General features: G+C 51.4%; 1 protein-coding gene across 6 annotated transcripts in view; it reads right to left on the reverse strand.

Moving 5' to 3' along the window:
* Positions 1-484: 484 nt before the first annotated feature.
* The window catches only part of RUBCN (rubicon autophagy regulator), a 28,820-nt gene continuing 1,372 nt past the window's right edge, over positions 485-27,932 (reverse strand). The window contains exons 1-22 of one of the 6 annotated variants that reach the window (XM_058843464.1): positions 26,969-27,081; positions 18,355-18,508; positions 16,496-16,579; positions 15,427-15,586; positions 15,149-15,255; positions 14,448-14,588; positions 14,074-14,230; positions 13,297-13,845; positions 10,761-10,856; positions 10,472-10,587; positions 9,797-9,998; positions 9,349-9,450; positions 8,486-8,560; positions 5,767-5,827; positions 5,112-5,244; positions 4,602-4,747; positions 4,217-4,281; positions 3,429-3,667; positions 2,971-3,032; positions 2,627-2,780; positions 2,170-2,263; positions 485-1,424 (exon numbers count right to left, since the gene is read on the reverse strand). In XM_058843464.1, the coding sequence (XP_058699447.1) occupies positions 1,261-1,424; positions 2,170-2,263; positions 2,627-2,780; positions 2,971-3,032; positions 3,429-3,667; positions 4,217-4,281; positions 4,602-4,747; positions 5,112-5,244; positions 5,767-5,827; positions 8,486-8,560; positions 9,349-9,450; positions 9,797-9,998; positions 10,472-10,587; positions 10,761-10,856; positions 13,297-13,845; positions 14,074-14,230; positions 14,448-14,588; positions 15,149-15,255; positions 15,427-15,586; positions 16,496-16,579; positions 18,355-18,393 (2,946 nt within the window). In that variant the 5' untranslated portion in view covers positions 18,394-18,508; positions 26,969-27,081 and the 3' untranslated portion in view covers positions 485-1,260. Of the gene's footprint in view, positions 1,425-2,169; positions 2,264-2,626; positions 2,781-2,970; positions 3,033-3,428; positions 3,668-4,216; positions 4,282-4,601; positions 4,748-5,111; positions 5,245-5,766; positions 5,828-8,485; positions 8,561-9,348; positions 9,451-9,796; positions 9,999-10,471; positions 10,588-10,760; positions 10,857-13,296; positions 13,846-14,073; positions 14,231-14,447; positions 14,589-15,148; positions 15,256-15,426; positions 15,587-16,495; positions 16,580-18,354; positions 18,509-23,302; positions 23,717-24,472; positions 24,707-26,968; positions 27,082-27,932 lie in introns of those variants that run through there. The other 5 variants (XM_058843460.1, XM_058843462.1, XM_058843463.1 and 2 more) reach the window with 5 other exon arrangements.

Raw genomic sequence — 27,932 nt, forward strand, 5'->3', positions numbered from 1 at the left:
CACCCCAGTGCCAAACCCCTCCCCTCCAGGTATCCCCATTGCAAGCAGTCTGTCTGACCATCCCACCACAACACAGCTGGGAAGCTTCAAGGCTTTGCCCGGCTCAGGGACCCTTCCTCCCCCAAGGCAAGCAGGAGATCCTGTTGGGAAAGGGGACCAGCTCCATCCAGGGGTGAGGAACCAGAAGCAGGACAGCCCTGGAGATTTTATACTGCTGAGTCCCAAGCAGATCACATGCCCGCTAAGAAGGCATTTCAAGCAGCACCTCCTTCGGGGGAACACACAGTTAAAAACACAAACAACCACATTAAAAAAATAAAACCAAGTCCAGCAGATTAAAAAAAACCCCAAAACCTAAAACAAACTGAGACAGAGGCTTAGGGATGCAGCTGGAGGGATGAGCCTTCACCTGCATCCTGACAGGTCTCAGGCAGAGGCAGCTCCACACAAGGCAGGTCCTGGTGCCACCAGAGTGAGGTCCCATGTCATCCTTAAAGGACATTATCTCCCTGGTAGGATACATTGGCAGCATGAGAAGGAAGTAGGGTCAGAAGCCTCACATCCCATGGAGGCAGATTTCCATGGAGCCATGAGCATCTGCCTGCCAAAAGTCCATCAGCACATCCACTTGTGCAGCTGCTCCAGGAGCAATGTCCCTCTGTAGCACAGGGAAATCTGGCATTTTCATCATTGCTACCTCCTCTGCTCTGATCCTGGAGTGACAGTAACTGCCCTCCAGCAGTGTCCCACAGCACATTTGAGAAAGGGAGCTGTTAAATATACCCCAAACCCCACCCTCCCTCCATGCACACAACCCCCAGCAGCAGAATGGAGGATCAGAGGACTGAGATCTGATTCTCTCCTCCAAGGAGCAGAGGTGACCAGAGCGTGCTGACCCTTCAGGGGATCCTGCTCAGCTCAGAGCAGGGCACAGGGATGGACAGCACAACCCTGCCAGGTCCAGCAGGAACAACTGCTTGGGAAAGGTCCCTGTTCTGCCTGCAGTGAAGGCAGGAGCAGCTGCCTCCCCCCAAGCAAAGGCATCAGGAAGTGGGAGTGGTACCTGGAGCAGATCCACATGGTGGAATATGCTCCTTTCCCAGCCCAGCACTACTGCATGAGGGAAAAAGAGATCCCTTCAAGACAGTGCTCCAGGCCTCCCAACAGTCCTCCTCATCCCCAATCTGCGTGGCTCAGTCTCTGGTGATGAGGGCCATGCACATAAATAAACTCATGATCTGCTCCTTGGCTGCACCATGTTCATGTGGCTGCCACTGCCTCCGGCTGCTCCAGCTCATCTTCGTAGTCCGAGATGTAGGACTCCAGGCTTGGCTTGGCCATCAGCTCTCTCCGGGCTTGAAGACGCTCGCACCGGGGACAGCGGGTGGATTTGAAGCAGGATTTGTGGTAGCATGCTTTGCACTCTGTGAGGGAGAGCATGGCTGAGTGCTGGTACAGGCTGATAGACCGCCTGACACTCCATAACCCAGGTCCCTGCACCAGCACATGAAGCTTTGGAAGCACAGGACAGAGGATTTCTGCTCTGCACAAGGTCCCTCCCCAAGCTTTCCTGATACTCAAAGGAAACAGTGACTTTGCCTTAAGTTTTCTCTGGCATTGCACCTGCCAAACCAAGGTTTGCATGTTGTCAGGAGCCATTTTATGCCGGTTCAGAGTCTGGTCCCAAGCTCTACTCAGTCATTAACAGTGGGCATTATTGAGGATGTCTCCTGAAAGGGCCTAGGGATTTCTTATTAGGCTGGAAGAGCGCAGAGATAAAGCCTTCAGGCTCTCTCTGCTCTGCAAGGTCAGCTCCAGCCATCCAAGCAGGGGCAGGGGAGCTGTGTGCAGGCTGCAGCCTGTCCTGTAACCACAGTAGGAGGGACAAGGCTCCCAGACACCCACTCACTGCAGTGACTGCCCACAGCTGCCAGGGCAGGCAGCACACAGTGTGGTCAGGAGGGGCCTACATGCTTTACCAGGCCAGCAAACACTGTAACAATGATCATCTGCTGCTATGCTAACATGGTGGAGACACAGGCCATGCACAGGGGCACTCTGGTCTGGCTGGCTACGGCCCTGTACCTCTTGCTAACACAAATGCCACGCAAACTGGAAGCAGACCTTGGTGGCCCCAGGGTCTGCCCCTGTTTTTCCCCAGTATCTCACCTTCACATGTCTTGCACTTGTTGAGCTCAAAGGGGAAGATGATGTCATCCTCATTCTGGCAGAACTCACAGATGAAGCCTTTGGCTTGGCACAACTGGAAGGAGAAAAGATGAGAAAAAAGCAGCTAAATGTTCACCTCCATGGCAAGCAGGACAGAAGGTAGAGGACAGCAAGCCACAGTGCCCTGCTCTAACCATGTGGGACAGCCCTTCCCCAGCACAGAGCACAGGAAGGCTGAATCAACATGTGTCAGGGCTGGGGGAGAGCTAAAATGGGGTAGCAAATATCCTATCTGTGCTGGGTAGGAGCTCTGTGAAGCAGGCAGAAACAGTTAGCATTGAATCAGTTAATTTGGTGGCTGCCCTGGCACATTAAAGCCTCCCCATCACTTATCTTTGCAGCAAAGCCTGCTCCCAAGGGTCCAGAGCGATGCGGGAGGCAGGAGAGGAGACCTTACCATGCACTTGTCAATGTGCAGGCTGCCTGCCTTCAGGAGCTCTGTCAGGCGAGGCATCAGGTCCCCTTTTTTGATGGCACTGAAGTCACTCAGCGAGTAGAGGTGCAAATCCTCTGTCAAGTGGCCAGGCACTGTGTCAAAGGAGTCTAGGAGGCTGCAAGGACAGAGAAACCAGAGCTCAGAGCAAAGTGACTCCACTAGGACCCCCTGCTTCACTCCTTATGCTTTCTCTCCCTCCCCTTCCAGCCCTTCTTCTCTCCAGAACTCAATGCAGAAGCTGCACGGATTCCCAGTGCAAACTGCCAGGGGACAGAACCAGGACAGCAAAACAGCCCAGAACTCACTCTTTAGCTAGCCGGCATGTCTTGAACATGTTCTTCATGTGGAAAAGCTGGATTCGCAGCAGCTGCAGAGGAAGAGGGGACAAAGAATCAATAAACAGAGCATGGTCCTCAGCCAACAGGTCTTCCCCCTTCCCTGTGCTGCTGAAATAACTGCTGCTCAGCTGCTGCTCTCCTGTTTCCAAAGTGTTTACATCACACAGGGCAAGGCGAGCACAGCCATCATCATGTGCTCCAGGAGATAAACTGAAGCCCAGCTGGATACCAGCCAAAAATTCCTTTTGACATTCCTGTGCCACTGAAGAAATCAGAAGAGGCAAATGGAAAGACACAGTGATGAGGTTTTAAGCTTCCAAAACTGAAATATCTTCTTCTCCCCAGCTTCCCTGAAATAGGGTTTACAGTTGTCAGCCATCCACCTCACCCAAACTCCACTCGGGAAGGCATGGAAAGGGTCTTACCCGCACTTGGTTGAGAGCTTTCACTTTCTGGTACAGGGCAGGATTGATAGCTTGCACGTTGAAGAGTGGATCACTCCAGATCTTGCTCAGCAGGTCTTTGGAGAAGTTGCTCACATAGTACCTGCTGAAGTCCCACTTGCGCAGGATGCGGCTGGGGATGACGGTCTGGGCGTTCTCATGGCAGCACTGGCAGAAATACTTGCCCAGGTATTCACAGTACCGCAGCCTCTTGATGTAATCTGGCCAAACGCAGGCAGACAGGCAGGGTCAGCCTAGGCATGACCTCTGCTGCACTCCCAACACTGCTCAGCATTTCCAACAAGCAAGGAACTCTGCCTTGCTGGCATCTCTGCCAGCCCAGAGTGCTCAACACTGGGGTCTGAAAGCACCCTCTGACCGCAAAAGCCTTTGGGACCAATAGTCCAGTCTCATGCAGCCACATCTACCTACATATTCAGGGAAGAGCTCTGCAGCTGCAGAACCTGCTGGGAGTTTGAGGACCCAACAGAAGACTTGACCTTACAAGAGTCAACATCTGCAATGCCCTCTAAAGGACAGGCTGGTGGCTCTTTGCCTCCACCAGCTCTGTGACCTCCTAGAAGAGGAGGCTCCTCTGTGGATGGTGCACATCAATGTGTGTGCACCACAGAGCTGACAAAGGCAATGTAGCACTGCTCCAGGGACCTTGTACTGAGCTCTACCACCACCCACTCACTCAGCATCTTCCCATTTGTGTGCAGGTTCTTCCCAACCACACTCCAGCTATAGGTCAGGCTCCCAGCACTCACCAGGATCAGTCCGTATGCCACAGCCTGCACACCGGTAATTCTGTTTGGCCACAGCCACCTTCCTCCTGCCCAGAGACAGAAGACAACATGCATGACCCAGCCCTGATAGCACCTGGCACCACAAGATGGGTACCAGCACAGGCCTGGGAGGCTTATGTGGACAACACATCCAAGGGAAAAAGCCCTGCAGTGTCCTGGGTCACACCAAAGGCACTAACCCTAGGCCCTGGCTCCTTCTCACCACCTAACAGTGGTGACCACTGTGGATTTACCAGGCTCAGAGCAGGGAAACCCCAGCAACCAGAGGATAATCAACCTTGGTGTTGATGGAAAAGCGATGGAAAGGGCAGGTCCCCTGAGAGCCCCCAGCCACACGGGTCCTTACGCTAGGGCTGGGTGAACATTGAAGATGATCTGCGGTCGCGGCGGGGCCCACTCCAGGTTTCCACGCACCCGAATCCTCAACTTGTAGATGTCGGCGTGCTCTCCATCGTCGGGAGAGATAGGCAGAGAGTCAGGGATGGGCAGGAGCTGGGAGAGGCAGGCAAGAGTGTCAGATCCTTATCTTGTACTGCAAAGGCAGTGCACCTGGCTGGACTGCCAGAATCCTGTAACTGCAGCCCTCTGGAAAACTGCCAGGCACCAGGACACTCCTCCAGCTGAACTGTGGCTGAAGAAGGGCTACAGCAGTGTCCCCAGGGATCCAGACACCAGTGTAGGAGGCTGCAGTGGCACAGCCCTGCTTGGCTGCATCCATCTCCAAAGCCCAGACAAACCCCCTCCTCAAGCTCCACACAGGGAGCACTGGGATAAGCAAAGCCCCCTCACCAGTGCCCTGAAGCCAAGGGTTCAGGGAAGATCAAATGCAATCAGTGACAGGAACTCACAGCCTTACCTTCTGTGGGGCGTCATGCTCAGGGACCAGCCACTCCAGTTCAGAGGCAGCTGGGAGTTGCATGCCCTCAAACTGCTTCAGCAAGCCCATGGCCACTGCCTCTGCCGAGTTTGAATTGAGGAAGGAGTGGGATCTAGACAGCAAAGGAATGGTTACTACTGGATGTCACAGCTGTGCCGTTATTGCAGCCCCGTGGTAGTCCCAGCTCAAGTCAAAGATCCTCCCTTCAGCTCTGATACCTTAATTCTGCACTGCTACACAGGCTTAAAATTAATACACATGACTGATTTCTGTCTTTGCAGCTGTCCCCAAGCAAAGCTGGCTAATGGCACCAGAACAACAGTTCAGAAGAGCAAGCAAAACTTAACCCACTTGGCAAAACCTGTACCTGTTTGCAAGGGAAGCTGCAAAGTGATAGCCAGTGCCTGTATAAGTCAGAAACAACTGCCCTCCCACTATGAACCCACCCAAGCAGCTGCCAACCATGGACACAGCTTTGTACTTCACTACATGAAGCAAAGGGGTCCCCAGGGAGGGAGGGGGGGACACATATCTACTCCACTGCAAAACAGAAGCTGATGCACATGGAAGAGCAGAGCTGGGTAGGAAAGAGAACATGGTACCAATATGTGTCACCCTGAGGTTCAAGACGTACATGGAGTCTGAGGAGAGAAAGGACTTCCTGCTGGAGTCTGGGTTCCTCTTGATGTCTGCATCTGAATCACAAACAGACAAGGTGGAACAGATGGGACAGGGCAGGGGGATACACTCATTTCAAACCAAAGCTTCAAGGTAAAACTCATCAAGCTGTTCAAAAGCAAGTGAACTACAGCATCAACTTCTACCAGTGGTACTGAGCAGCAAGGAGGGGTGTCAGTCTAATCAGTCAGCTGTCAGAATTACAAGGGAAAGGTATGGTGGGATGCTGTGGACAGCCAGCCTGAAGTTTGGGGGGAGTGGCTGCTGGTATAGGTCACACACCAAGTCCTAGCAGTAACATGGCCTGAAACAGAACACACACAGGAGCCTGGAGAGCAGGACTGCAGGGTTAGCAAGGTTTAGTAGCTCTCTACACACAGTACAGATGCTGGAAGGGATTAGCAATGGGATGCAGAGCCCTTTTCTCTACTTGACTGTAACCTGTAAGATCAGACATTTGCCACACTGACAGCTTGTCAGAGACTGCACAGCCAGGGCTGGCAGCCTGTGCCCAGCACTGCCCAGACACATCAGCATCCCTGCAGAGAAAGGGCCAGCAGCCATGACCTCTGCAGAGGTCACAGACTCATCTCCTGAGGAGGGAGGGGTTCAAGATAAGGAGCAGGACACTGCAGTCCTGCTCCCTACACCCCTCCATCAGCTCCCCAAGAGCCCTGGGCTGCCCTGAAGCTCAGGTACCAGGCAGTGGTACCTTCACCACTCATCTTTCTTTCACTCCAGCAGGTTAAACCCTAACAGGGAATCCATCTCAACAGTACAAGACTCCTGTGTCAGGACACTTTCAGTTGTACAGCGCAGACAGAAGCAGGCAGAAAACTGCTTCATGGCTGATAAGGCTCCCAGAAAAGGGAAGAAGGCATGTGAGGGGAAAGTATTACAGGTCAGGACAGAAGAGTGACCAAAGCCACAACCTTTATTCCAATAGGTCTGCTGTTTTGTACCTCTGGAGAGCTCTAGGAATGGTCTGCAGTGACCACACCACCCCCAAACAAAAGCCTGTAGCTTCCCCTGCCCCAGTGCCTGGCATGGGGAGGCACAGCTCAGGGTTCCTGCTCCTGTACCCCAAGTAGGTTGACTAACACAAATCTGTAGAGAGCCCACACGATCCCAGCCAGGCACAAACTGCACACTGAGGCCAAAGGAATCACAGCCTGTGATGCAAGGGAATCACAGGCTGAGCAAAGAGTGTTCCCCTGCCCCAAGCTTTTCTACAGAGAGCCGGACTGCCCTAGCAACAAAGGGAGCAAGTCCTGCAAATTTACAGACTCACACTACTGGAATTCAGCTTGGACACTTGACCTTCATTGTTTGACATCCATTGCTAAAACAGGCACAGGAAAGCGTCCTAATGTTAAGGAATCCACATACCTATGTCATGCAAACTGAATTCCAGCTGCAGAAAACAAGAAATTCAGGCAAACAGCCTCACAACCTCGTAGGGCACCAGCCAGACACACCTGCCATGCTCTGGTGCCTTCGGCTCTGCACAGGAAGGTCCCGCATGGTCCTAGACTATGATGAACACGAGCAGATGGGGCACACACAGCACTGAATGGGCCAGGTGCTATGGGGAGGCAGAGCCAGCACACTCAGGCAGTGACATGGTCTCAGAGGTGGCAGAGGAAGCCAGATCTGACCCTAGGATTCCAAGGGAGCTAGCACTGTGACCCTGACACCACTCGCTTCCCAACATCAACTGCAAACACTCCCCAAATCCTCATTAGTTACCCAAAACATCTCTGCTGCCAATGCTATCAAGTGGGGTAGTCCCCAGGAAGTTTGAGAACAGCCCCCAAATCTAAGGGCATCACCCCACACCCCATGTGCCAAGCTTCAGCCAGGATCACAGCCTGGTCTGTGAACACAACAGGGCTGACAGGAAAGATCTGAGCACCAGCAAGTCCATCAGGAGCAACATGTTGGTTCTGAACACCTGACAGTAGAGATCAGCAGCAGCCCAGCAGGCTGTTCCCTTGCTAAAGCAAACAGGGAGCATATGAAGGTTATTTAAACACAGCCAGCAGACCAGAAGGATTACCTGGTACTACTGTAAACAATAAAAACACTAAGCTGCATGTGATCCCAGTGATTAGGACCTCCAGCATGAACAAACTGCCTGTGCCCTGTCTGATCTCACTAATTCTCTCTCTAGAACTTCTTTCTAGAAGGGTTCCACTCCAAGTCAAGTCTGAGCAGAACAGGAAGTCTGTGGTTCAGATCAAAGCTACGGCATGCCAGCTCTGCCAAGTCAAGCAGGATAATGCTCTCCAAGGCACTTGGGATGGAGACCTGGTCCCACATCGAAGGACTCTGCTCTCATTCAGCCCAGGCTCAGCCTTCAACACCTACAGAGCTTCACTGTCCTGTGAAGTCCTACCCCAGGCAAGACAGGTGTTCACCACAGCAGGCACTTTTGATACATCCAGAATACTGCATGGCAAAATGGAGACGGAGCCCACAGCAGAACTCCTCTGCATCTGCTCCACTCAATCCTGCCACATCATCCTGCCACAGCTCTCCTTGCTGACATCTGCATGATACTGGAACTAATTCCCAGTTCTGAAGCCAGGCAGATTTTGAAGAAGTGTGCCCGTGCACACACACACACACCTTGCACACACACGCGCGCGTGCCCAGGGAGCACTGCAGGGTACCTGAGAACAAGGAAGCCATTGACACTGAGAGGCCGTTCTTGGACATTTGAATCAGGTTAGATCCATCGTTACCATCTGTATGACATGGTGATGACAAAACAGTTGACTTCAGTGCTTCAGCCAGGCCAGAGAGAAAGGGCATAAAACAAGAGCAGCACTCACACGAGGAGAGCCCAGAACTGAATTCACACACTCCTCCATGGGCTACAAAACTGAGCCCAAAACCTTACCCTCACATGGACTGAAAGGAGAAGTTGCTATCAACAGTCAGGAGACAAGCAGTTTTAAAGCTCAAGACTGTACAACTCCATCTTCTTTTAAGTAAGAGAGATGGAGGTACTGCTGAGAAGTCAGTCATCCACTTCAGAGGATGAACGAGGCTCTGAAGAAAATGCATACCCAGGAACTTGCACTGGTCTCCTGTGGGTGACAAGCTCAGCCACCCAAGCTGCCAGGAGCAGACACCACAGGTATTGCAGGTCAGGATGTGACCAATACCCACCATCCAAGAGGTAAGTGGTCAGAGCTATGGCTCCTTCTGCCTGGGGAGGAGAAGAGAGGTTGGCAGCTCTCCCACCTCTCTAGCTGTGACAGCAGCTATGTGTACCAGGGAATGAAATAGAAACCACCTACCAGCCAGAGGCACAGAATGTGACAGGGTTACAGAAGATTTTGAAGGACAGTCATGCTACCACATGAGGGAAACTGATTGCTCTGCTTATACTCAGAATTCAGCCATTTGTTTGGGAAAAGCCATCTTGAAGGCCGGAGGGACAGGGTCCTCTTCAGCAGGACTGATCCCAACACAACCACACCAGGGAGTTATTTCTATGAAAGAAGGCAACACAGCCATTCCCTCCTACCTCGGATCTCGTACTCTTCCACATCCTCTGCAGAGCCAGAGTCAGAGAGCCGCATGGAGCCATGGGAGCTGAACTGGGACCCGCTGTCTGTTGCCACGAGACCTGGGAGAAAGGCATCACAGCTAGGTCATCAGTGAAAGTGCTCCAAAAAGCCACTGACAGCTATGGGAGATGGAGATAGATACAGGAGGGATGGAGCTCAAGGATGGAAAACACTGTGGGTTCAATATGAAATTACATTCCATAGCTCAGGGCCAGCAGTGTTATCAATGGATGGTATCTGTCACATTATGGTCTTCAATAGCAGCAGTTTCACTAATCTTGGCACCACCTTGGCAGCAATTTAACTCTTTCCAAGGAATGGGCAGGAAGGCCAACAGCTATAGGATAGGCAATGGACAGAAAACCCACATCCCACTAGCTGATGAGCCCAGAACACATCACCCACTGTCTGAGCCCATCTCCTGGCAGGTAGGGAACAGGTGCCTGGTGCGGATCTGCTGGCGCCGAATGCGAATCTTTTGTTTAAGCTCCTGGATCTCCTTGTCACTGTCTTCTTCCTCCTCCTCCAGCTGCCGGCTCATCATGTTGCACTTCATCAGCTCAATGGCAGCGATCAGGGACTCTGAGATGCTGAAGTGGGCATTCTCCTGCAAGAGCAAAAGCATTCAAGGCTCTGCATGGACACACTAGCAAGACTTGGTAAAATTTTGTTCCCCACATATCCCAGGAAAGAGCTTATTACTCATGGATGGTGGCAGAAAGATGTTAATCTCTGTCAAAATACGACTCTTGTATAAGGACCTAGAAAACAAAGCCTTCTTGGGCATCAGAATACCCACAAAACACAAGAGTCATCCTACAAAGAGGATGTGCAACACATCCACTCTGGAGGGGCAGCACACAGCCCTGAGGGGCCCTAACATATTGCAAAGCTGCCATGCATATGACAGATGGACAAATCCCAGCTACTGTACACCACTGAGGAGCTCAGCCTTGGAGTTCTGTGCACAGCTCTACAACAGGGAATACACAGCATTATTGTCCCCACGACAGGAAGTATCCCTGAGCCTGCAGTAAGACACATTCCCCTATGCACACAGGCTGCTGCTGCTTCCCTCACCTTCTCCAGGTCTGCACAGCTGCCAAAGTCCTGCTCAGAGAGATAGCTGATGAGGGACTGCCCTTCTGAAGGTCTCCTGAACATCCCTTCCCCTGAGCTCAGGTACTGTCCAGAGTCTAGAAAAGCAAGGGACACAGGTATGAGGGAAGGACGTGCTATCTCCATGCCACCAAGCCCTGCCAGCACCCTGCCAGCATCCCACAAGCAGGTGCCAGCACTTGAGGCCACTGCAGCCCATGGAGGAACCTGAGCAGGGCTGAGTGTCCCCACTGAGGCTGGCTGTACTCACCATACTCCATGTAGAGGGAGCTGGGTGTACTCAGTTCACTGCTCTGTGTGGAAGCGGAGACCGGCCCTCTCCCTCCACTTGGATCACCATGGGACTCTGGAAAGGAAGAAGACACCAGGCACACCTCAGTACCTCAGAGGCACCCTGCCACTGCACAGGGTGAAATGAAAGGGGCTTGGCATCACACACACAGGCACAAATGGATGAAATAAAGAGACATCCTCCTGCTCCATGCCACAGCTGAGGGCAAGCCCAGGAGGAGACAAAACTAGAAAGGCATTTCAGGCAAGAGAAGGGGAATGAAGGAGAGATCATGAAAGACATGGAACAATCACATCCTGAGCCTTCCTCAGTTTACCCCAAAGCAGCATTGGGGGACACAACAGGCTCCAGCAAGTACCTCTTGCCAGCTCTTTCTTCCTGAGGGAGCATTCTGAGGGCAGAGTTATGCCCCAGAACAAAGAACAGGAGATGCAGGGAAACATGAGCAGTCAAAGGATCTGTGGGGGTCTCTACCCTGCAAAACAGCCTGGACACCAGTGTAAGGAGACATCTGAAGGACATGTTCCTGCTCCACTGTAAGCCAGGACTCCCCACACACTGCACTCAAGGTGACCTACACGGGCTGTGGGCAGGGCTCTGCCCCATGCACACACTGTGGTGCAACTCCCTGCCAGACTGAGCCAGTGGAGACTGCCAGGAGCTGGCCTGACCAGAGACCAAGAACAGGTGGTGCTCTACAGAGAGCCATGGCCCCAGGGAGCACCTGGATGGAGTGGCTGGGTGACAGAGGACTGCTGAAGGAGACTGAAAACACCCTGCCTGGAGTGGGACAGGAGCATACAGCTCTGGATACAGGGAGGTGCCAGCTGACAATCCTGAGCATAACAGAAGGGCAACCCTGTCCTCTCAACCTCCTATTAATTTTTGCTCCCAGCTTTACCATAACTGATGTGGCTGGAGGCTCCTGAGCCCACCAATACCAGCCTCTCCCTGTCAAGGCCATGAAGCAGCAGCCACCAGGATGGAGTCTGGGATCAACCCACCCCACAGGCTGGGAGACGAGAGGGTAGGATAGGAGACTCTCACAGCTACTCACTGCAGCCTGACAGGGCGTCCTGCAGCCACCTCAACACAGAAACCACCTCATGGGGTGGATGCCTGGGGATGCCACATACAGCAGAGCCTACTGCTGAAAGGTAAAGTGAGGCAGTGCTCAGCATCATCTGTTGGAGCAGGACACAAGGCTGGACACATCTCTCTGAACACTCAGCACCCCCAGGGATGAGCCTTCCCAGATGCAGAACCCTCAGCACCCAGATGTGAGCTCAACAAATGCAGTGCCACTGTTCAGTGGATGCAAAACAAAACAGCCTGGTTTTTTGAGCTGCTGACTTTTTCTGCAGATGGGGCAAAGGGATGGTAGCACCCCAGCATTTCTGTTTGGGGTAAAACCTGTCCTGAGCCCAAAAGAGCATCCAGGAGTCTCACCTGTAGTTACACACACTGGAAATCAGTCAATATCAAACCTCCCTGTGCCACAGATCCATGAAATAAAAGGAAAAATTAGATGTTCAAGCCCATGCCTGGTTAACTGCCAGCCCTTATTCTTTAGGTAAGAGATGAAACCTCTCCTGGCTTCTGAGGCAGTGGATGGAGGGAAGGGCAGGGGATGCAGCTCAGAGACTTGGTGGCCAGCACTCCCTAATGCCATGCAGGGGAGCTGGAAACATTTCTGGGTCTGGTCCACTGCTTCCGCAAACCAAGCTGGAATCTTCGGTCAGGTCACATGCATAAACCAGACCACACTTGAAAGCATCAGCTGGGACACAGCAAAGAAAGATTTTTTTGGTTTTCTGAATGAACACTAATGGATTGATGGCAATCCTGAACTTGATGCAATGATCACTAATGAAGGGCTGTTATACTGTCTCCCAAACCTGCCACTGGATCTTCTATTATAATGGTGATATCCCTGAGGCCTCCTGGGCAGACAGAGGAGGAGAAGGGCAGCATTAAGGGAGAGAAAACAGAGACATACTAGTTACTATTCAGCAAGGACCTCCACTTCTCCAGTGAAGGCAGCATCAGGGCAAACTCCCACAAACTGGTTGTCCCCTCACACCCCACTCTCCCCAGCCCCATGTATTCACTCACTCAAGACCACAGGAGAACCCAGCAGGTCACCAGTGGGATAACAGCCTACCAGTTGGATGAGCCCAGGCCCCAGTCCCACATCCCAGCCAAGCAAGGCCAGTGGAGAAGAACAGCTGATGCCACAGCATTGCTGCCATTTTCTAAGATTTTAGTAAAAGCTGGCAATACCAGTAACAGTCCAGACCAGGGCATTCTGGGAAATAAGATGTCATCCCATCATTCCAGTGTGGAGCTGAAAAGCTAAGGGAAAAGACCAACCACTTGCCCACTGTCCCTCTCTCCAATGTGATCCATGCAATCAAGGGGGTGGCCAGCATCAGCCTTCTGTTACCAGGGACGCCCATGCCCAAAAGGCTTCCCAGAAAAGCTGTCCCATTACCGTGCAACTTCCCAGAAGTCACGTTGGTGTCAGAGTGTGAGCGCACATGGCTCTTCTTGAGGATGCCCTGTGGAGCTGAAGACTGTCCCTCTGAGAAGCTGGACCGGCGCAACAGGCTCAGGCCCCTGCTGCCACCTCCACTTGCTCCCTGCTCCCCCAGGGATGATACTGAGTCCAGCTTCTGGGAGCTGCTGGAGGAGAAGAGTTTGGAGCTACTGCTCTTGGTGCTGCTGGTGCTGGTGCTGCTGCATGCCCGGCCCCGGCGTCCAGAGTTCCCAATGGCCAGGTACTCCGGCCCGTCATTAACATCACTCTGTGGATCATCCTGACTCCCTGTCCAAGTGTCCTCGCTCTGGCTGGTGGTGCTGGAGCTCATCTCGCTGGCTGGAAAGACGGGGTCTTTGGGTGAGGGGACGTGGAAGCGGGTGACAGAGCTGGGCTGCTCCAGAGGGGACCTGCCCTCACTGAAGGAGGAGGACCGGGTGGACGGGCAGTGCTCCTGGGGCTGGCTGGAGTTGGAGCTGCCACAGGAACTCACTGGTCTCCTGTCTGGACAGAGGCAGGAGCATGATTTCACACACTTTGGCACAAGGAGACATATCCTGTGGCAATAAGATCGTGGCTTCACACCAACATGCTCACCCATCACAGGCAAATCCCTCCCTCCCATCATGGGCAGAAGTCTTCCATACCCATCCACACCAACAAATACAAAGGCAGATAAAAAGGCAAAGGCTTTTCCGGTCTACCCTAAGCTCTCCAACCCAGCCTTGATACCTGAGAGGCCAGAGGAGGCTGGATGCTGGAGGCTGGAGAAGGACCCAAAGCAGCGCTGCTGTGCACAGGTGGCAGCAGGGACACTCGGGGATGCAGGGAGGGCAGTCAGGCTCTGACTCTTTGTCACTGGAGATGGATTGTCACTCTTCCTGGTAAGCTGAAGAGAGGTGACACCATCAATAAATCAGCATCTATGGGGCTACATGTCAAAAGAGCAGCAACAGAAGGGGATCAGCCTTCAAATGCCTGGTCACCAACCACAAACGATGTGGCAGCCCTGGGAACGCGAGGGTAGGGAGGGAAAAACACGGCAGCACAGAAGGGAAGCAGCTCTTTGTGCACAGCTATGGGACAGATTCCCGTTGGGAAATTACCAGGCTCTCAGTGAAATGATCCAGGCAGCCCAGCGCTCCCGGCAGATGGCTCTTGTGTCCCTCACCACTGTGATCACACATCTCTCTTGTCCCAGCAGAAGGGTCTGACGCGCACAGGGACGGCAGTGACGTGCCGGCCAGCTGAAAGAACACAGCCCCCATTTAATGAAGCCTCACTGATTGCTCTCCTCTGGGGACTCTGTGCAAAGAAGGCAGCTGCTGTTTCCCTCCTCTGGAGAGGGGGCAGCTGGCACAGGGCTGCACAGAGGGTCACTGGTATAATGAGCAGGAATAGGCACCCAGGTGTCCTGAGGCATTGCCCATCCCCTCAAGAGGGTGACTGTCCCTCATGACCAGGCAGCTCTGTGTGCTGGCCTTGAAGCCTGGGACTGTTGGAGAGAGCTTTAAAGATGTCTCTTACAAGAAATTGGTCCTCAGGTCCTCTACTCAAATCCTTGGTGCAAGCATTAACCAAAGTGCCCCACTACAGGCTCCACACAGCCATCTCACCCACCCTGGTCATGCTGGCAGGACAAGGACCAGTTCCCCACTCTCCTCCTCTCCTGGAGCAACTTTTACTAGTTCCAAGTCCAGCCCCTTGTCCAAGGGCTCTGCATGCCCTGAATGTGACCTCGAGGGAGCAGCCACAACCAGTTGGCATCTGGAGAGAGCCAGATGTAAAATCTGGGACCTCAACTCACCATGGAAGTGTCGATCTGAGCCAGAAGCCTGGGGTTGTTCTGCTCAACAGCTTCCAGGCACTGCAGCATGGCCGTGACGTGGGCGTCACTGAGCAGGAAGGCAGTATCTGGGGAGAAAAAACGCTGCTCAAGGGAGTCCCTCTCACCCACACAGTTTGACAAACCGGTTGCTCACATGCAAACCAACATTTCTGCTGTCCTCCCTCACTCCCACAGCTTTGAAATGCCACCAGCTAGGTATTTTCCTAGTAAGAAGGAAAAGGCCCATTGCTCTTTACCTGTGTAGAACTTCCTGATGTACTGCCGGTTCTCCAGGAGCGGCCTCAGCTGCGCTGACAGGCAGTGGCACTGCAGGCTGTGCTGCAGCCACAGCTGCGCAATGGCCTGGTCCCCTGGGCCCTCGGGGTCACGCTGGCCACTCTCCTGCAGGCTGATGAACTGGAAAGGGATGTCAGGCACAGGTTAAGGCAGGCAGAGGCAAGAAGGGGACCAGGGCTTGTTCCAACGCATGGCTTTGGTCCCCTTGATAACAGCAGCTTTCCCATGCCAGTCGCAGGAAAGAAGGCATGTCCCAGCAGCTCCCCAGCCACCAGGGAGGCAAAAGCACCAGGCAGGAAAAATGCTTCAAAGGTCAGCCAGTGACCAAAGTCCTCTGAGAGCCACCAGCACAATGAACTTCTCTTGCACACTCTCTCCCCCATGACCTGGAGGGACCGCATGCTCCCAAATCCCATCTGACCCCAGTGGTGACAGTCATTTTCCTGCTGACACATTAACTGGGAAAGGCTATGGCAATGCTTGAGCTGCTGCAGCCTGCAGTAACTGGAGTTACACCCCTGATCCCGCAGCAGCAGGCTGGACACAGGGATCACCAGTGGCCAGCTCTTTGTGCCTATCCACAGCAGGAACCATGAGTGTCAGCACGGGGCAGCCGAGGACCAGGAGCATCCCCATACACCAGCAGCTGGCGTAAGGAATGGGAGAATAAATGCATGGTGAAGTCACAACGCAGAAATGGGACAGCCCAGACCCTTAGAGATCTGCAGAGACACATGAATTACCCCTGCACATACACAAGAACTGCTTGTGCCAGTTCCCTTGGTGATGCCTGCTGCACCCCGCCCTGCAGAGCTGGAGACTGGCCTGGGACAAATAAGCAGCCAATTGTCTCAGCCCAAGCCACACTGAGGTCCCAGGACACAGCTTGTACCCAAGACCTGTGTCAGCCTCCACAAGCCATGGAGCCACTTTAACCACAAGAACCCAGGCACTGCTGTCCCACGGGCTCCTGCCCAGCTGCCCTCTGCCCTCCCACTGGGCACACAAGACCACCCCACCAGAACCCACCTTCTCCAAATGATGAGCAGAGCCTGGACTCAGCCAGCGAATGTCCTTCACAAAGTGCCAGTAATCCTTCTGTCTGCAGCACACCTGCCCAGGACAGGCATAGTCAGGTACCACCTCCCAAGTGCCAGTTAAATGAGCACATCCCCATTAGTCCCTTGCTGCCACAGCAGGCTGTTTGCCTGAGCTTTATTCAGACAATGAAGGGTTTTCTTAGTTATTCTTCCCTTTAGAGAGGAACTGCAACAGAGTTTCTGTGTTCCTCTCCACCCTACTGGTCGTAAACACAGACCCAAAAAGTGTCTCTTCACCAAAAATCTGATTATTTTTACTTCCATTGCTATTTCCTCTTTCGCAAGTGACAGAGGAATGGCTTCTGTTTTGGTGGTTTATTTGGTTTGGCAGGGCAGTAGTTCATTTTAAAAGACTAGAAAACTAACATGACAATTTTAGTTTTCTAGACTGAACTCGGTTCTCTGGACAAACGAATAAAATTAATTCAAAAGTTTAAAAACCTCTAACCCTAGTTTTCTTAATGTGTACATATGGATTTTTTTACCTTTTTTCTTTTTAATTCCCAACCGTAGATGAAAAAGTTGCCAAGAAAATAAAAAAGTAAATGGAAATGTTTTGCTGGAGCAACTATGAGCCAACTGCTGTTAGGAAGCTGTATTTTTATGGGCCTCCTTTTGCAACTCCTATAGCTTGACTGGTGTCACACATGCCTGATGAGAGATGTTCCTGAGTAGAAGAGCTGTCTTTGCCTATAGTAAAAGCACTGAGGAAGGTAACGCACCATCCTGCTTTGCAGGTCTGGCATGAACTGCTACCGACAGACAGACAAGCATAAATCATTTTAACCTCACTCCAGAAGCCTGTGAATAACAGGTCTGTCAGAAGGGAGCACGGCACTCCTCACATGGAAAAGGTAACTCCTGTCTCTATTGATCTCCCAGAGAAGGTCCCTGGTCCATGCAAGCTGGGGACTAACAGGAACAGAGCAGCACCTCAACTAATGCTGTCTGCAAACTTAATAAATTCAGGGAGCAAAGCTCCCTGCTCGGACAACCTGCCAGTCTGGTGCTTCCTGGAAGTTTATCAGCTTGGGTGCAGGACTGCATAGATGCAGTTTTCCTGATCTGGGACCCAGCTGGCCCATGCAAACTGCCTGGGGCTCCTCTGTGCTGTTCTCTTCTCTCTGTGTGGCAGAGCCGCTGATGGGAAGCCTGTCCCCAGGCAAACCCTGCAGCCTTACTTCATCTTTCCACTGTAAATTAATTGTACTAGTAATTGCAAGCTGAAGGGGAGATCTTCAAGCCTCTGCACACAAGCAGGAAAGAGAAATTCTTCCAGGCAGCCATGGAAGGGGGGAAGGCTGGGTGAGCAACTGCAGGCACAACAAGAGCCTGGAAAGAGTGATCCCATTCACGCACAGCATGGGTTTGGCTGCCAGCTCCTGTTACTAACACAGCTAACCAGAAACAGTAAAGATGCGAGGTTTCTCTTGCCAGGCCTCGCTGGGGACTTGTCCAAGTGCAGATGATACGGGGCTGACTCACTGCAAATGCAATTTAATCACTTGGCTGCAGCAGAAAGGAGAGAGGGGCTGGCTTCAGCACAGGGGGCACAAGTACATAGGAAAACCATATTGAACGTAGATGAGATAGAACTCCAGGTCTCTCTGACAACCACAACATTTACCAGGCAAGCTCAGTCCCTGCTTGGACCACTTCCCACCCTGCTACAAGCACTGTGCCCACTCTGCTGTGAGCACCGAAGTGAGCTGCAGCACCTGCTTGTGACAGGCACTGAGGCCATGACAGACAGACAGACAGACAGTTGTGTTGGCAGGACAGTCACACCTTGTCATGCATGAGCCCATGGTAGAGGATGCTGTGCATGTCTCTGCAGAGCCGTTCCAAGCCGCCATACTTGGACCAGACATTTGGGTTGCTTATAGACACCAAACCTTCCACTGTGGTCTTCAGGTTGCCAAGGAGCTTCCAGTGCTCCTTCCTGCAGAGGAACACAGCAACATATATCAGAGATACAACAAGGTTTAAGGTACATCACAACAGGAACATGGTATTGCACTCTCTTGAAGGAAACTCTGTTCAGGCTGAAACCTTTGGTGGTCCAGGAGCTAGCAAAGGTGAGCTGAAGCACTTTGTGCATCCCTGTGGTCTCCCACACATGGTTTGTGGACAACAAGCCATACTGTAATGATTTTTCTGAGTGGTAGCCACCACCAGGAGAGAGGCAAACAGACTGATGGCTCCTGCAATGTACCACGTGCCCAGTCTGGGCCAAAAAAGCTGGGGATTAACTTTCTAGCACGCTCTTGCTTCACTGACATGTTCTCTCTAAGAGAGCAGCAGCCTCTCAGGAGCACAGCAGCTGTATGGAAGGGTGTGAGGGCCACCACATCAAGCAGACCCTGTGTTTACAGAGCAGCATTCCCTAAGCAATGCACACCACCTCGAGAGCTCCAGCCCTGTCAGGATGCAGAGCTGCTCCTCTCCCAGGGAGGTGACACTTCATCTGCATCTCCAGCTGTACCACTCTCTGTAGCTGACCTGCTGTAGGCATAACTTGCAAAAGCATTATCATCTTATGGACAGATATTGAAAAACTGCTGGTGAACTCTAGAGTGTACACAACAGTTCATCAGTATCATCTCCCTTGGCTGCCCTGCATACAGCAAGAAATCACCATTATCTACCACAAAGCAGGAGCGATGGTGCAGAGAGGTAACATCATTTGACTATGCAAAAGCAGCTTTGGGGAAGGAAGCTTTGGATGACTGAGGTTCCCATGCAAGCTGCTTGACAATGCTGCCAGATGAACAGCAGCTGTCAAAAACAAATTCAAGTAGGAGACACCCTCTCAGAAGAACAGGAATGCTGCAAGATACAGTTAGGAGTGTAAATAGCAAAAAAAAAAAAAAAGAAAGTCTCTGCAGAGTTCGTAACAAAAGCACCGTAATTGACACCTTAACATGAAAGTTCAGGTTTTTAACTGGCAAGAAACAAGATGGTGTTTCAGCAGTTAGTCACTCCCACAGCCAAAGCCAAACTGGATTTCCAAAGCACAAGGGGAAAAAGAACGAAAAAACTTAAAATAAATAACATTATTTAAAACTGCTCTCATTTTCATCCCTTGGGGATCAAAGTGTGGGCTGCATATTTCTGGTAATTAAAACAAAGATTTTCTCACCAATATTCTCTTTTTGAGACTTGCTCACTACTGCCAAACTGATTAGTTGAACAAGCAGATCATTAATTATTGGCTCTACTTCAAGCTCCCCATTCACTTCCCTTTCTCATGAGGAAAACATCACCACCTTCAATGCCCTCCTAAGCTTAAACCACACAGAATCCAATCCATTCCACCAGCAAAGCCTGTCACCCTGACGGCACTAGAGCTCTAAACCAGACCTGCAGTGCATCTGGCACCATGTGTGCATTTATGCTGTACTTAGACTAATAAATAGGCACAGGGCTTTATCTCAGAAGAGACTGAAAAAAAATGCACAGATATGAATCAAAGGCAGCTTCCTGAAAGAGATACAGCTTGGGGAGACACGAAGAAATTATCCAGCTCTGCTGAATTTATGGTCTTTTCCCATCTCTGCCCTGAGTGATGCAGATGTTCTTTGTCTGTGGATGCCCAGAGAGGAATCAGCAGTGCCTGGTCAAAGAGCACCTGTAGCACTGAGCTCAAAACATCAGCAGCTCCTCCCTAAGATACCTCTAACACTCAGAGTTTGGAAATGCAAGTGAAAGCTCAGCCACGCCACTGATATTCCAAGTCAGTGAGTCGGGGAACTCCCTCCCATGTTATTTCATGCTATAAAAAGCAGGTGATGCACACAAGGATGTGAGGGTAGCACACGCAGAGATATGCCTTTCCAAATGAACGGTCTCATTAAAGAACTTGTGCATCTGAAGAGGCAGGAAACCAGGATCCGTGGCTCTTTCCTAGCACGGAGAAACTAAGGGTAAGCAATCCTTGAACAAAGTAATCTCAAAATGTTAAAACATTGAACACAGAACCACACAGAAAATAAGCCACATAATTAAAGCACCTTTGCAGAGGCGATCTTGAACCCACCAAAAGTGAATTAAATCCTGGTAGGACAGTAAGTATCCTATGGGACTTGTTGGCCCAAAGCAGTTCACAAGTTGAACACACAAGACCTAAGACCTTTCTGATACCCAAACCACAGCTGCTTCTGGCGTTTCTGCTGAAAAGCATACAGCGACACAAGGCTGAAGAAATGACAACCCATACAGTTGGCTGCAGATGCCAGGGAAATTGAGAGACCACAGCTAACCACATTCCAGCTTTGACTGGACTCTGGGGCAACCCTGAATTAGCAGCAGGGTTTGCTCCCCTCCCACTGACAGAGCCTGGGTTTCAGCTGCCAGGAGGGACGGAGAAAGCCCAAATTCCCTTTTCTGCTGGTGTTCAGAGGATTACTAAGACCTGAATAAGAACTTTCCTTTGCTAGTGCTATAGAAAGCCTGGCATGGGGTAAGGCCAATTCATATTACATCATGAAAACACCCCAATTTACAATAAGAGCAAAGTGAGTAATATCCCCAGAACAAGACCAGAGCTTCCCCTGCAAGAACCACACATGCTTCTGCTCCCCTGATCTAGCAGAGCTTGGTTCCCCCAGCCAGAAGGGCCAAGGGTGTTTGCAGGAGCATGGAGCAGCAGTGAGATCTCAGCTGCATCCCTCTCCTCCCTTAAAGACAACCTCTGATCCAGCCTCCAATTTTAATCACCAGCTCCACAGACCTGGCAGTGGGTCTCCTTTCTTTTCCACAACAAACCCATCTTGAAGCACAGCAACATCAACCTGCCATCAGGAACAGTCCCAAACATAAGTGAACCTTTTGCACTGGAGTGATAAAAGACAGAATCCAGCCTCGTAGCAAAAAATGGTATAATGCTGACACTGCTGACAACAGGGAATGCTGCTTGCTCTTCCAAGGCTTTCTCAGCCCCTCCATGCCAGCAAGGGTAGGAACTTCTCTCAGTCGAAGTCAGCAAACATGACTCACAGCAAAGGGAGGGAGCCATGCTGCTGACTTCTTCATTTAAAATAAAACCAAACCTGGAATACTTTCCGAAAGAGAATCACACAGGTAGCCAGTGTTCAAAAATTAAAAATAAAAATGAAGCTCATCCTTCTTGCAAGCATCATCTGCTGTGTATCTCCTGTGCTCTGCAGGAGGCACCAAGCAATGGCTGCTTGAATCCTGACCTCCACCTGGAAGACTCTCTTGATCCTTCTTAGCACACTAAAGAGGTTGGGCTAAGGATGCTGAGGTTATAGAGGGACTTCTGACAAATCTCCAAGGACACTCATTCCTGTGCTGGCTGTCAATTCCTCCTGCAGAAAACAAAGATGTCACATAACCTGCCCTGCGCAGAGCCTGCTCCCGCCTCGTTGTCCCCAGATCTCCCAGACAACCAGCAGCCCCTTTTCTGGACTCCTCCGCCTGCTCCTCCTCCGGCAGGCTCAGCACTGCTGGGAAAAGGGATTAAAGAAAGCCAGGCTTCGTGCAATTCATCTGCAGTCGCAGGGAGTGGCTGACGAGGCAGAGGAAGCCAGAAGAGCTCTGCCAGCCTAGCAGGGATGGGCAGGAATAGCTGAGTGGGCTGGCTGGAAAAGGGGCATGCAGGGTAACTTGCATCCATACTAAAAGCTGCTACTGATATAAAATGGGGGCACAACCATTAAAGGTGCCTCCAGCAAACAAAGCCCAGAAGTGCTGCTTGCTGATGCATTTTGCTCCACACTGGCAAAGGATGAGGGAAGAAAATAGGGATTAAAGGTGTTTTTCAACCTTCCGATGGCAGATAGCTTTACCTGCTCATCTGGCTAAGTCTCTCACAAGCAGATGACCACAATCTGTGGACCCAGGGTACTGTCCATTGGACTTCAATCTGCACAGGACCTGCTTGTGACAAGCACGCACGCAGCCAGAGGCAGGGACAGGCACCACAGAAGCCCACCTCTCTGAGAGCAGCTGCTCACATCCCTCCACTGCTCATAGCACAGGTTCCCTTTAGGAACCCTCTCCTCTGGCCCTGTTGTCCCTGAGGGTCTTGCTGGTGCCAGAGACAAAGGTGGCAGCTCTTTGCTAATCTGCCCAGCTGACCACTGGCCCATCTGCTCCCCCTAGGACTGCTGTGTTCTCTGCACCACCCCAAGAGCCCTGCTCTCTGCCCAGCAGGACAACACTAATCCTCTTGCCTCCAAGGACAACGTCCTTCCTGGACACTGGCATTACAACCCTGCCACTCGATACATTTCAGACCTGCTGCTAGGAGGGAAAAATCCAGCACAAGATCCTCATTTTCCTCTCCTGTGCTGGCAGGATGGACTTCAGCAAAATAACTTTTGCTTCTGCATTTTCTGTAATCCACAGGAAGATGGATCCAGTCATCTCTGTCTTATCACTATCAGTAACTGCCACAATCCAGTGTGAAATGGCACCTCACTGGGAATAAAAATGCCGAGCGCCTCACACAAAGGACAAGGCAGTGTAAGGCCCATGCGGGATCCTCCCTGTGCCAGCCAGGAGAACAAGCAGGCACCTGCATGAGCCAGCACAGGTGGGGGATGATGCCCTCCATGTCCCTGGGGGAGTGCTGGGGGTGGCACCACCCCAGCCCTATTAGTCACACGAAGGCAGAGTCTGGCAGTGCACGACTTGTGCTTGCAAATGCAAGAAAACACACAAAGATGAGCCTGGAAAGACAAAGCAGTGAATGCAAGTCAATTCCTTTTACCTTTTGGAACCCGCTGTGCCTGAAGCATTAGTGAAAAGGGAGAACAGCTCGAACTGTGCAAATCAGAAGGCATCCCAAACCTGTGCTATAGCTTTAAAAGCACCGGTAGCATTTTCCCAGCTGATATGGCAGGCAGGAATGGCTGAGCCCCTCAGATAAGGAATGCTTCTTTCCTATATCAAGTTTCAGCTGCTCCTTCCTCCCCAGCCAACACTTCAATTTCCATCCAACATTCACCCCACGCTTGTGAGCACCAGGGCAAAACCAATGCACTTGTGAAAACATGAAGTAAACAGGACTTGCCATCAAAACAGCTCTAGGAAACAGCCTCTGCTGCTCATAAATGCTAACAAGAAAAGCCAGGCCTGAAGCACATACGAAGACCCTGCAGCCAAGGTCACCATGCTCACCACCAGCCATGCACAGACACGGGGCCTCACCATCAGGAATAAAGAGATAAATAAGGATATTTCTGTTCAGCACCTAGAAGAGGGGATGCAGATATCTGCCAGGAAGGAGAGGAGATAGGATCCCAGAGCAGCAAGCTGCAGAGCTCGGTGGCAGCGTGGCGTTAGGGCGGGGTGGTTTCACCCTTAAGCTCAAGGCTGGTGAAGCAGAGGCCTGGCAGCTGCTGTGGGACAGAGCACCAGCTACCGAGGGTGCACATCCTTGGCCCTCACTGCCCCCTCAGTGACCAAGACTCCTTCCCAGGGTATGGGTAAAGCGATGTGCTGGCCTCGGGTGGTTGATGGCTCTGATAGCCCGACCCAACGTGTGCTTCCTCCCACGAGAGACCGAGCCGGGGGCAGTGTCATGCCCTGCAAGCGGTGATCCCACTGACGAGGGGTTTGTTCACTCCCTGCTCGCCCCCAGGTAGCCCCACACCTGTGCCCTGGCTGTGCACACACTCCCACGCAGGACATGAGCTCTCCAGGAGCATCCGCTGCCCATCCCTACTGCTGCCCGGGCACCACGCGCCTGCTGGCACTGCTGCCACCCGCGTTCCTGCACGCACATCCTGAGCCGCGTCCCAGATACACACACGCGGCTGTGCGCCACCCCACGCGGGCACACACGGGACCCTGCCGCTCCCGGGGGCACACAGGGGACCCTGCCGCTCCCGGGGACACACACGCTGCCCCACCCCACCCCGGCACTGCCACTGCGCACCACACCCGTCCGGTGCCAGCCTCCATCAGGCGCCCCTGCGGGCCGTGCCCTGGGCACTCGCTCCGCCCCTCCCGCGCGTGTCCCGCCGCGCGCGGCCCCACCGGCTCTCCGCGTGCCCCGCGTGGGGCCCGATCTCCATCCCGGGCGCGCGCGGCCCCGCCGCCGCCACCGCGACGCCGTCACTCGGGAGGGGCGAGCGCCCGCCCCGCCCCGCCCACGGACTACAGCTCCCGGCGTGCACCGCGCCTCGCCGGCGCACGCAGCGCCGCGGCGGACTACAGCTCCCAGCGTGCACCGCCGCCATGACGGGCAGTCCGCTGCAGCCTCCCCCGCCCCGGAGCTTTCGGGGTCCCCCCGGCTTCAAAGCGCTGGGAAAAAGCACAGTGATTGTTGAGATAAGTGTCACTAAATCCTGCCTTGGACTTGATGAGGAAAATGCGATGGCAAGGGGAAAAAAAGCAAACAACCAACGTGTCCCTGGGGGACAGCTCATGCACTGATCGCACCTGCAGAGACAGAAATGGAAAGAGGGTTCTGTTCTATCGCCCACTGTAAGGAGGATGTGAAAATTGCAACAGAATAAGATGTGCCTTCCGCCGAAATGCAGTGAAATGAAACTTCAAGAAGGAAAAAGTGATGCTGCTGTCTTTCGACTGAGAATAGTCAATGACAAATTATTATTGGAGATAAAACCTAGATACGTCTCAGCTGTCTGATGCCTCAGAAACCAAAGCCAGGCATTTGTACAATGGAATTTCCCTATAACTGTTACTTGAAATGATAACTATGTGCTGCATACATGAAAAAGTACCTCTTGACCTGACATTTTCTATGTGGTTTATTTACCAGCACAGTACTTCTGCAGCACAAGGTTCTATACTGCTCTTCTTGATAACAACAACGATAATGTATTTTTCAGAAGGTGTTTAATGAAGAGACCAGGACTCCTCATGCATTGTAATTGTATAGAAGTGTGAAACAACAACTTGAATCCAGTCATCAGGCAGAAATTTCCTTTCATGAAGCCTACTGCACTGATTGAAAATACTGCCTGTACATGGCATGTTAGGTCTCAGGCCATCAGATTGTGTTGACTCTCACAGTAAACACTGGAGGAAATCAAGTCATCCAGACTATTGTGATTGTTGGATGGTAATGTCTGGTGAAATGAAGCATGCAGATAAAGCTAACAGATCTAATTTAGCTCCTCCATCAGGAATTACAAGATTCTCCTAGCTCCACAAGTTAGAAATAGCCTGCATGTTGCTCAGTGGTGACTTTAAATTTCTTCAGGTGAAAAATCTCCATTTCCTCTGCTTCATTATGTTGTTTTGTATACATTACTTATAGTCATTGTTTACTTAACTCCTGTCAATACCCACATCAATTTAGAGAGCATATAAAAAAACATCAATAAAAAGCTTGTGGTCACACACAGACATGTGAACTACTGGGTCTGCACTGAGGTTAAACTGGACATTAATCCTCCAGTGTAAAATTTAAGGAGTGCCAATAGAGGTCAACAATTGTAAAGTATGTTACATATATCTATAAATACGGGATCAAAGCATGTGTGATATTCCACAGCTCACAACATTGAGCTTGGACTAGACAGTCCCCCTCTGGCTTTAAATCTTTGAGTACACCTAGCATTTGATCCTTTGGGTGCTGTTTCTGCTTGGTAATTTTAACACTTCATCCTGGGAATTTCTGCGTGTTCAGCAGGTAAAATCTACTCTGCAATTCCTCCTACTGAAACAGCAGGGGTTACTTGGGCAGAAAAGCCAAGAAGTCTCATTTTTGTGAGGAGACAACTGGTGCTTAGGAAAGGTGTGGGAAAAGCCCAGGAAAGAACCAGCCCCAAAATTTACTACAGCCTGTGAGTGCTTTAGACACACAGTGTTACACACTCAGCACAGCTGAGTCATACTGGACTTCATACAGCTAAAATATTGGTTCTTTATAGCTCTCAGTGCCACGTGGAAGCTTTGTCACTTGGCTGGATGCTGACACACTCCCGAGAGCCACACAGCAAAACAAGAGCTGATGTTTGCATGGTTGCCTTTGTGATCCGCAGGCATTTTGAACACAGAAAGAAAATACTCTTCAGGATCACAAGTTGTGCCTGGTTTTCTGTTGCGCTGAGCAGCAGACAGCTGGTGTCCTGTTTGTATAATAAACACAACTCCTGGATGTGGTAAAATCTGGATTTTGTCAGATTTCCACTTGTCACGAGGACAAGTAGCATCTGCCACCTTTGCAGTTTGTGTGTTTGTTTGGGGTAAACAGCATTTGTTTATTGGTGTGACACAGTCCCCAGATGGAGCTGGACCCTAGAGCCTCATGGGAATTTGACTTAATACTTTTTTAAAATACTTTTGGCACCTCTATTTTTAGTAGTTCTTGGTTATCTGGCAATAGCATATTTGCTTTAGAAACACAGACTGATTATAAGAACCTCCTACTCGTCATCAATCACTTGTCATCCAATCTCACCTGGGGGAATATGTTATCAAAACTTTTTACATCTGTGGCTCCAAAACTCCATGTCTGAACTTCTGCTGCCCATGGAGAACACAGAGAAGAAAACAGGGTGGAACTGTCAGCCTCCAGCACTGTGGTCACGAGTTTCTCCTGCCTGAAGGGAAAATCTCTCACTAGCTGGAGGTGTCCTGTGACAGTAACTGAGCCATTCTCTTCTAGACAGTAGGGAGCAGCAAGAGGAACATCCAGAAACACATTTTTTGCCCTATTTAAAAAGAGACAGATAAAGAGTGTAAATGTAGAGAGCAAGGCTTTGTCAACAGTCTGTAGTACAGGACACAGCTGAGGACAGAAAGCCTCAATTCATTCCTCTCATTCTTGCCTTTCACAGTAACAGTGCTAGAAAGATCTCCCATTCTTAAGGCCTGCACAGTATTTCAGTACAGGTAGCTCCCAGCACAGCAGGACAGAGCTGTGACAGGGATTACACACATCAGAGCTCGTTGTGTGTCAGGTACTCAGGATATTGCACTTGCCCCAGAATGTTTATTTTAGCAAATGCGCATATGGAATATGTGGGTAATTAAAGAAATGTGGGAGGTGTGTGCAAGGTCATGTATGGAAATAATTATCCCTACCCAAGGGCATTTATAGTAGTCCCTGCAGTCTTGGTATGGAGCTCCCCCTCTGGAGGCAAGCAGGCAGACCCTAAAACAAGTTATCTTTTAGTCATGGTGAAGGAAGGCACCTTTCGGAGGGCAGCCTCAGCACAGGTCCCAGAGAAAACTCAGGGAGATGTGGACAGTAATGCCAGGTGAACGTTGTGAGCAGGGGAAAAGGATGTGGGTTTTCCTTTCAGCGTTTACTGCCTGGCTTCTGAAGGAAGTTTGTCCTCTGTGATCACCTTGTCAGCCCATATGCTCCCTCCTTTTCTGTCTCTGGAACTCAGTGACCAATTTCAACCAACCATGAGCAA

Source organism: Poecile atricapillus, chromosome 8, assembly GCF_030490865.1.
Source record: "Poecile atricapillus isolate bPoeAtr1 chromosome 8, bPoeAtr1.hap1, whole genome shotgun sequence".
In the NCBI taxonomy this organism is placed as follows: Eukaryota; Metazoa; Chordata; class Aves; order Passeriformes; family Paridae; genus Poecile; species Poecile atricapillus.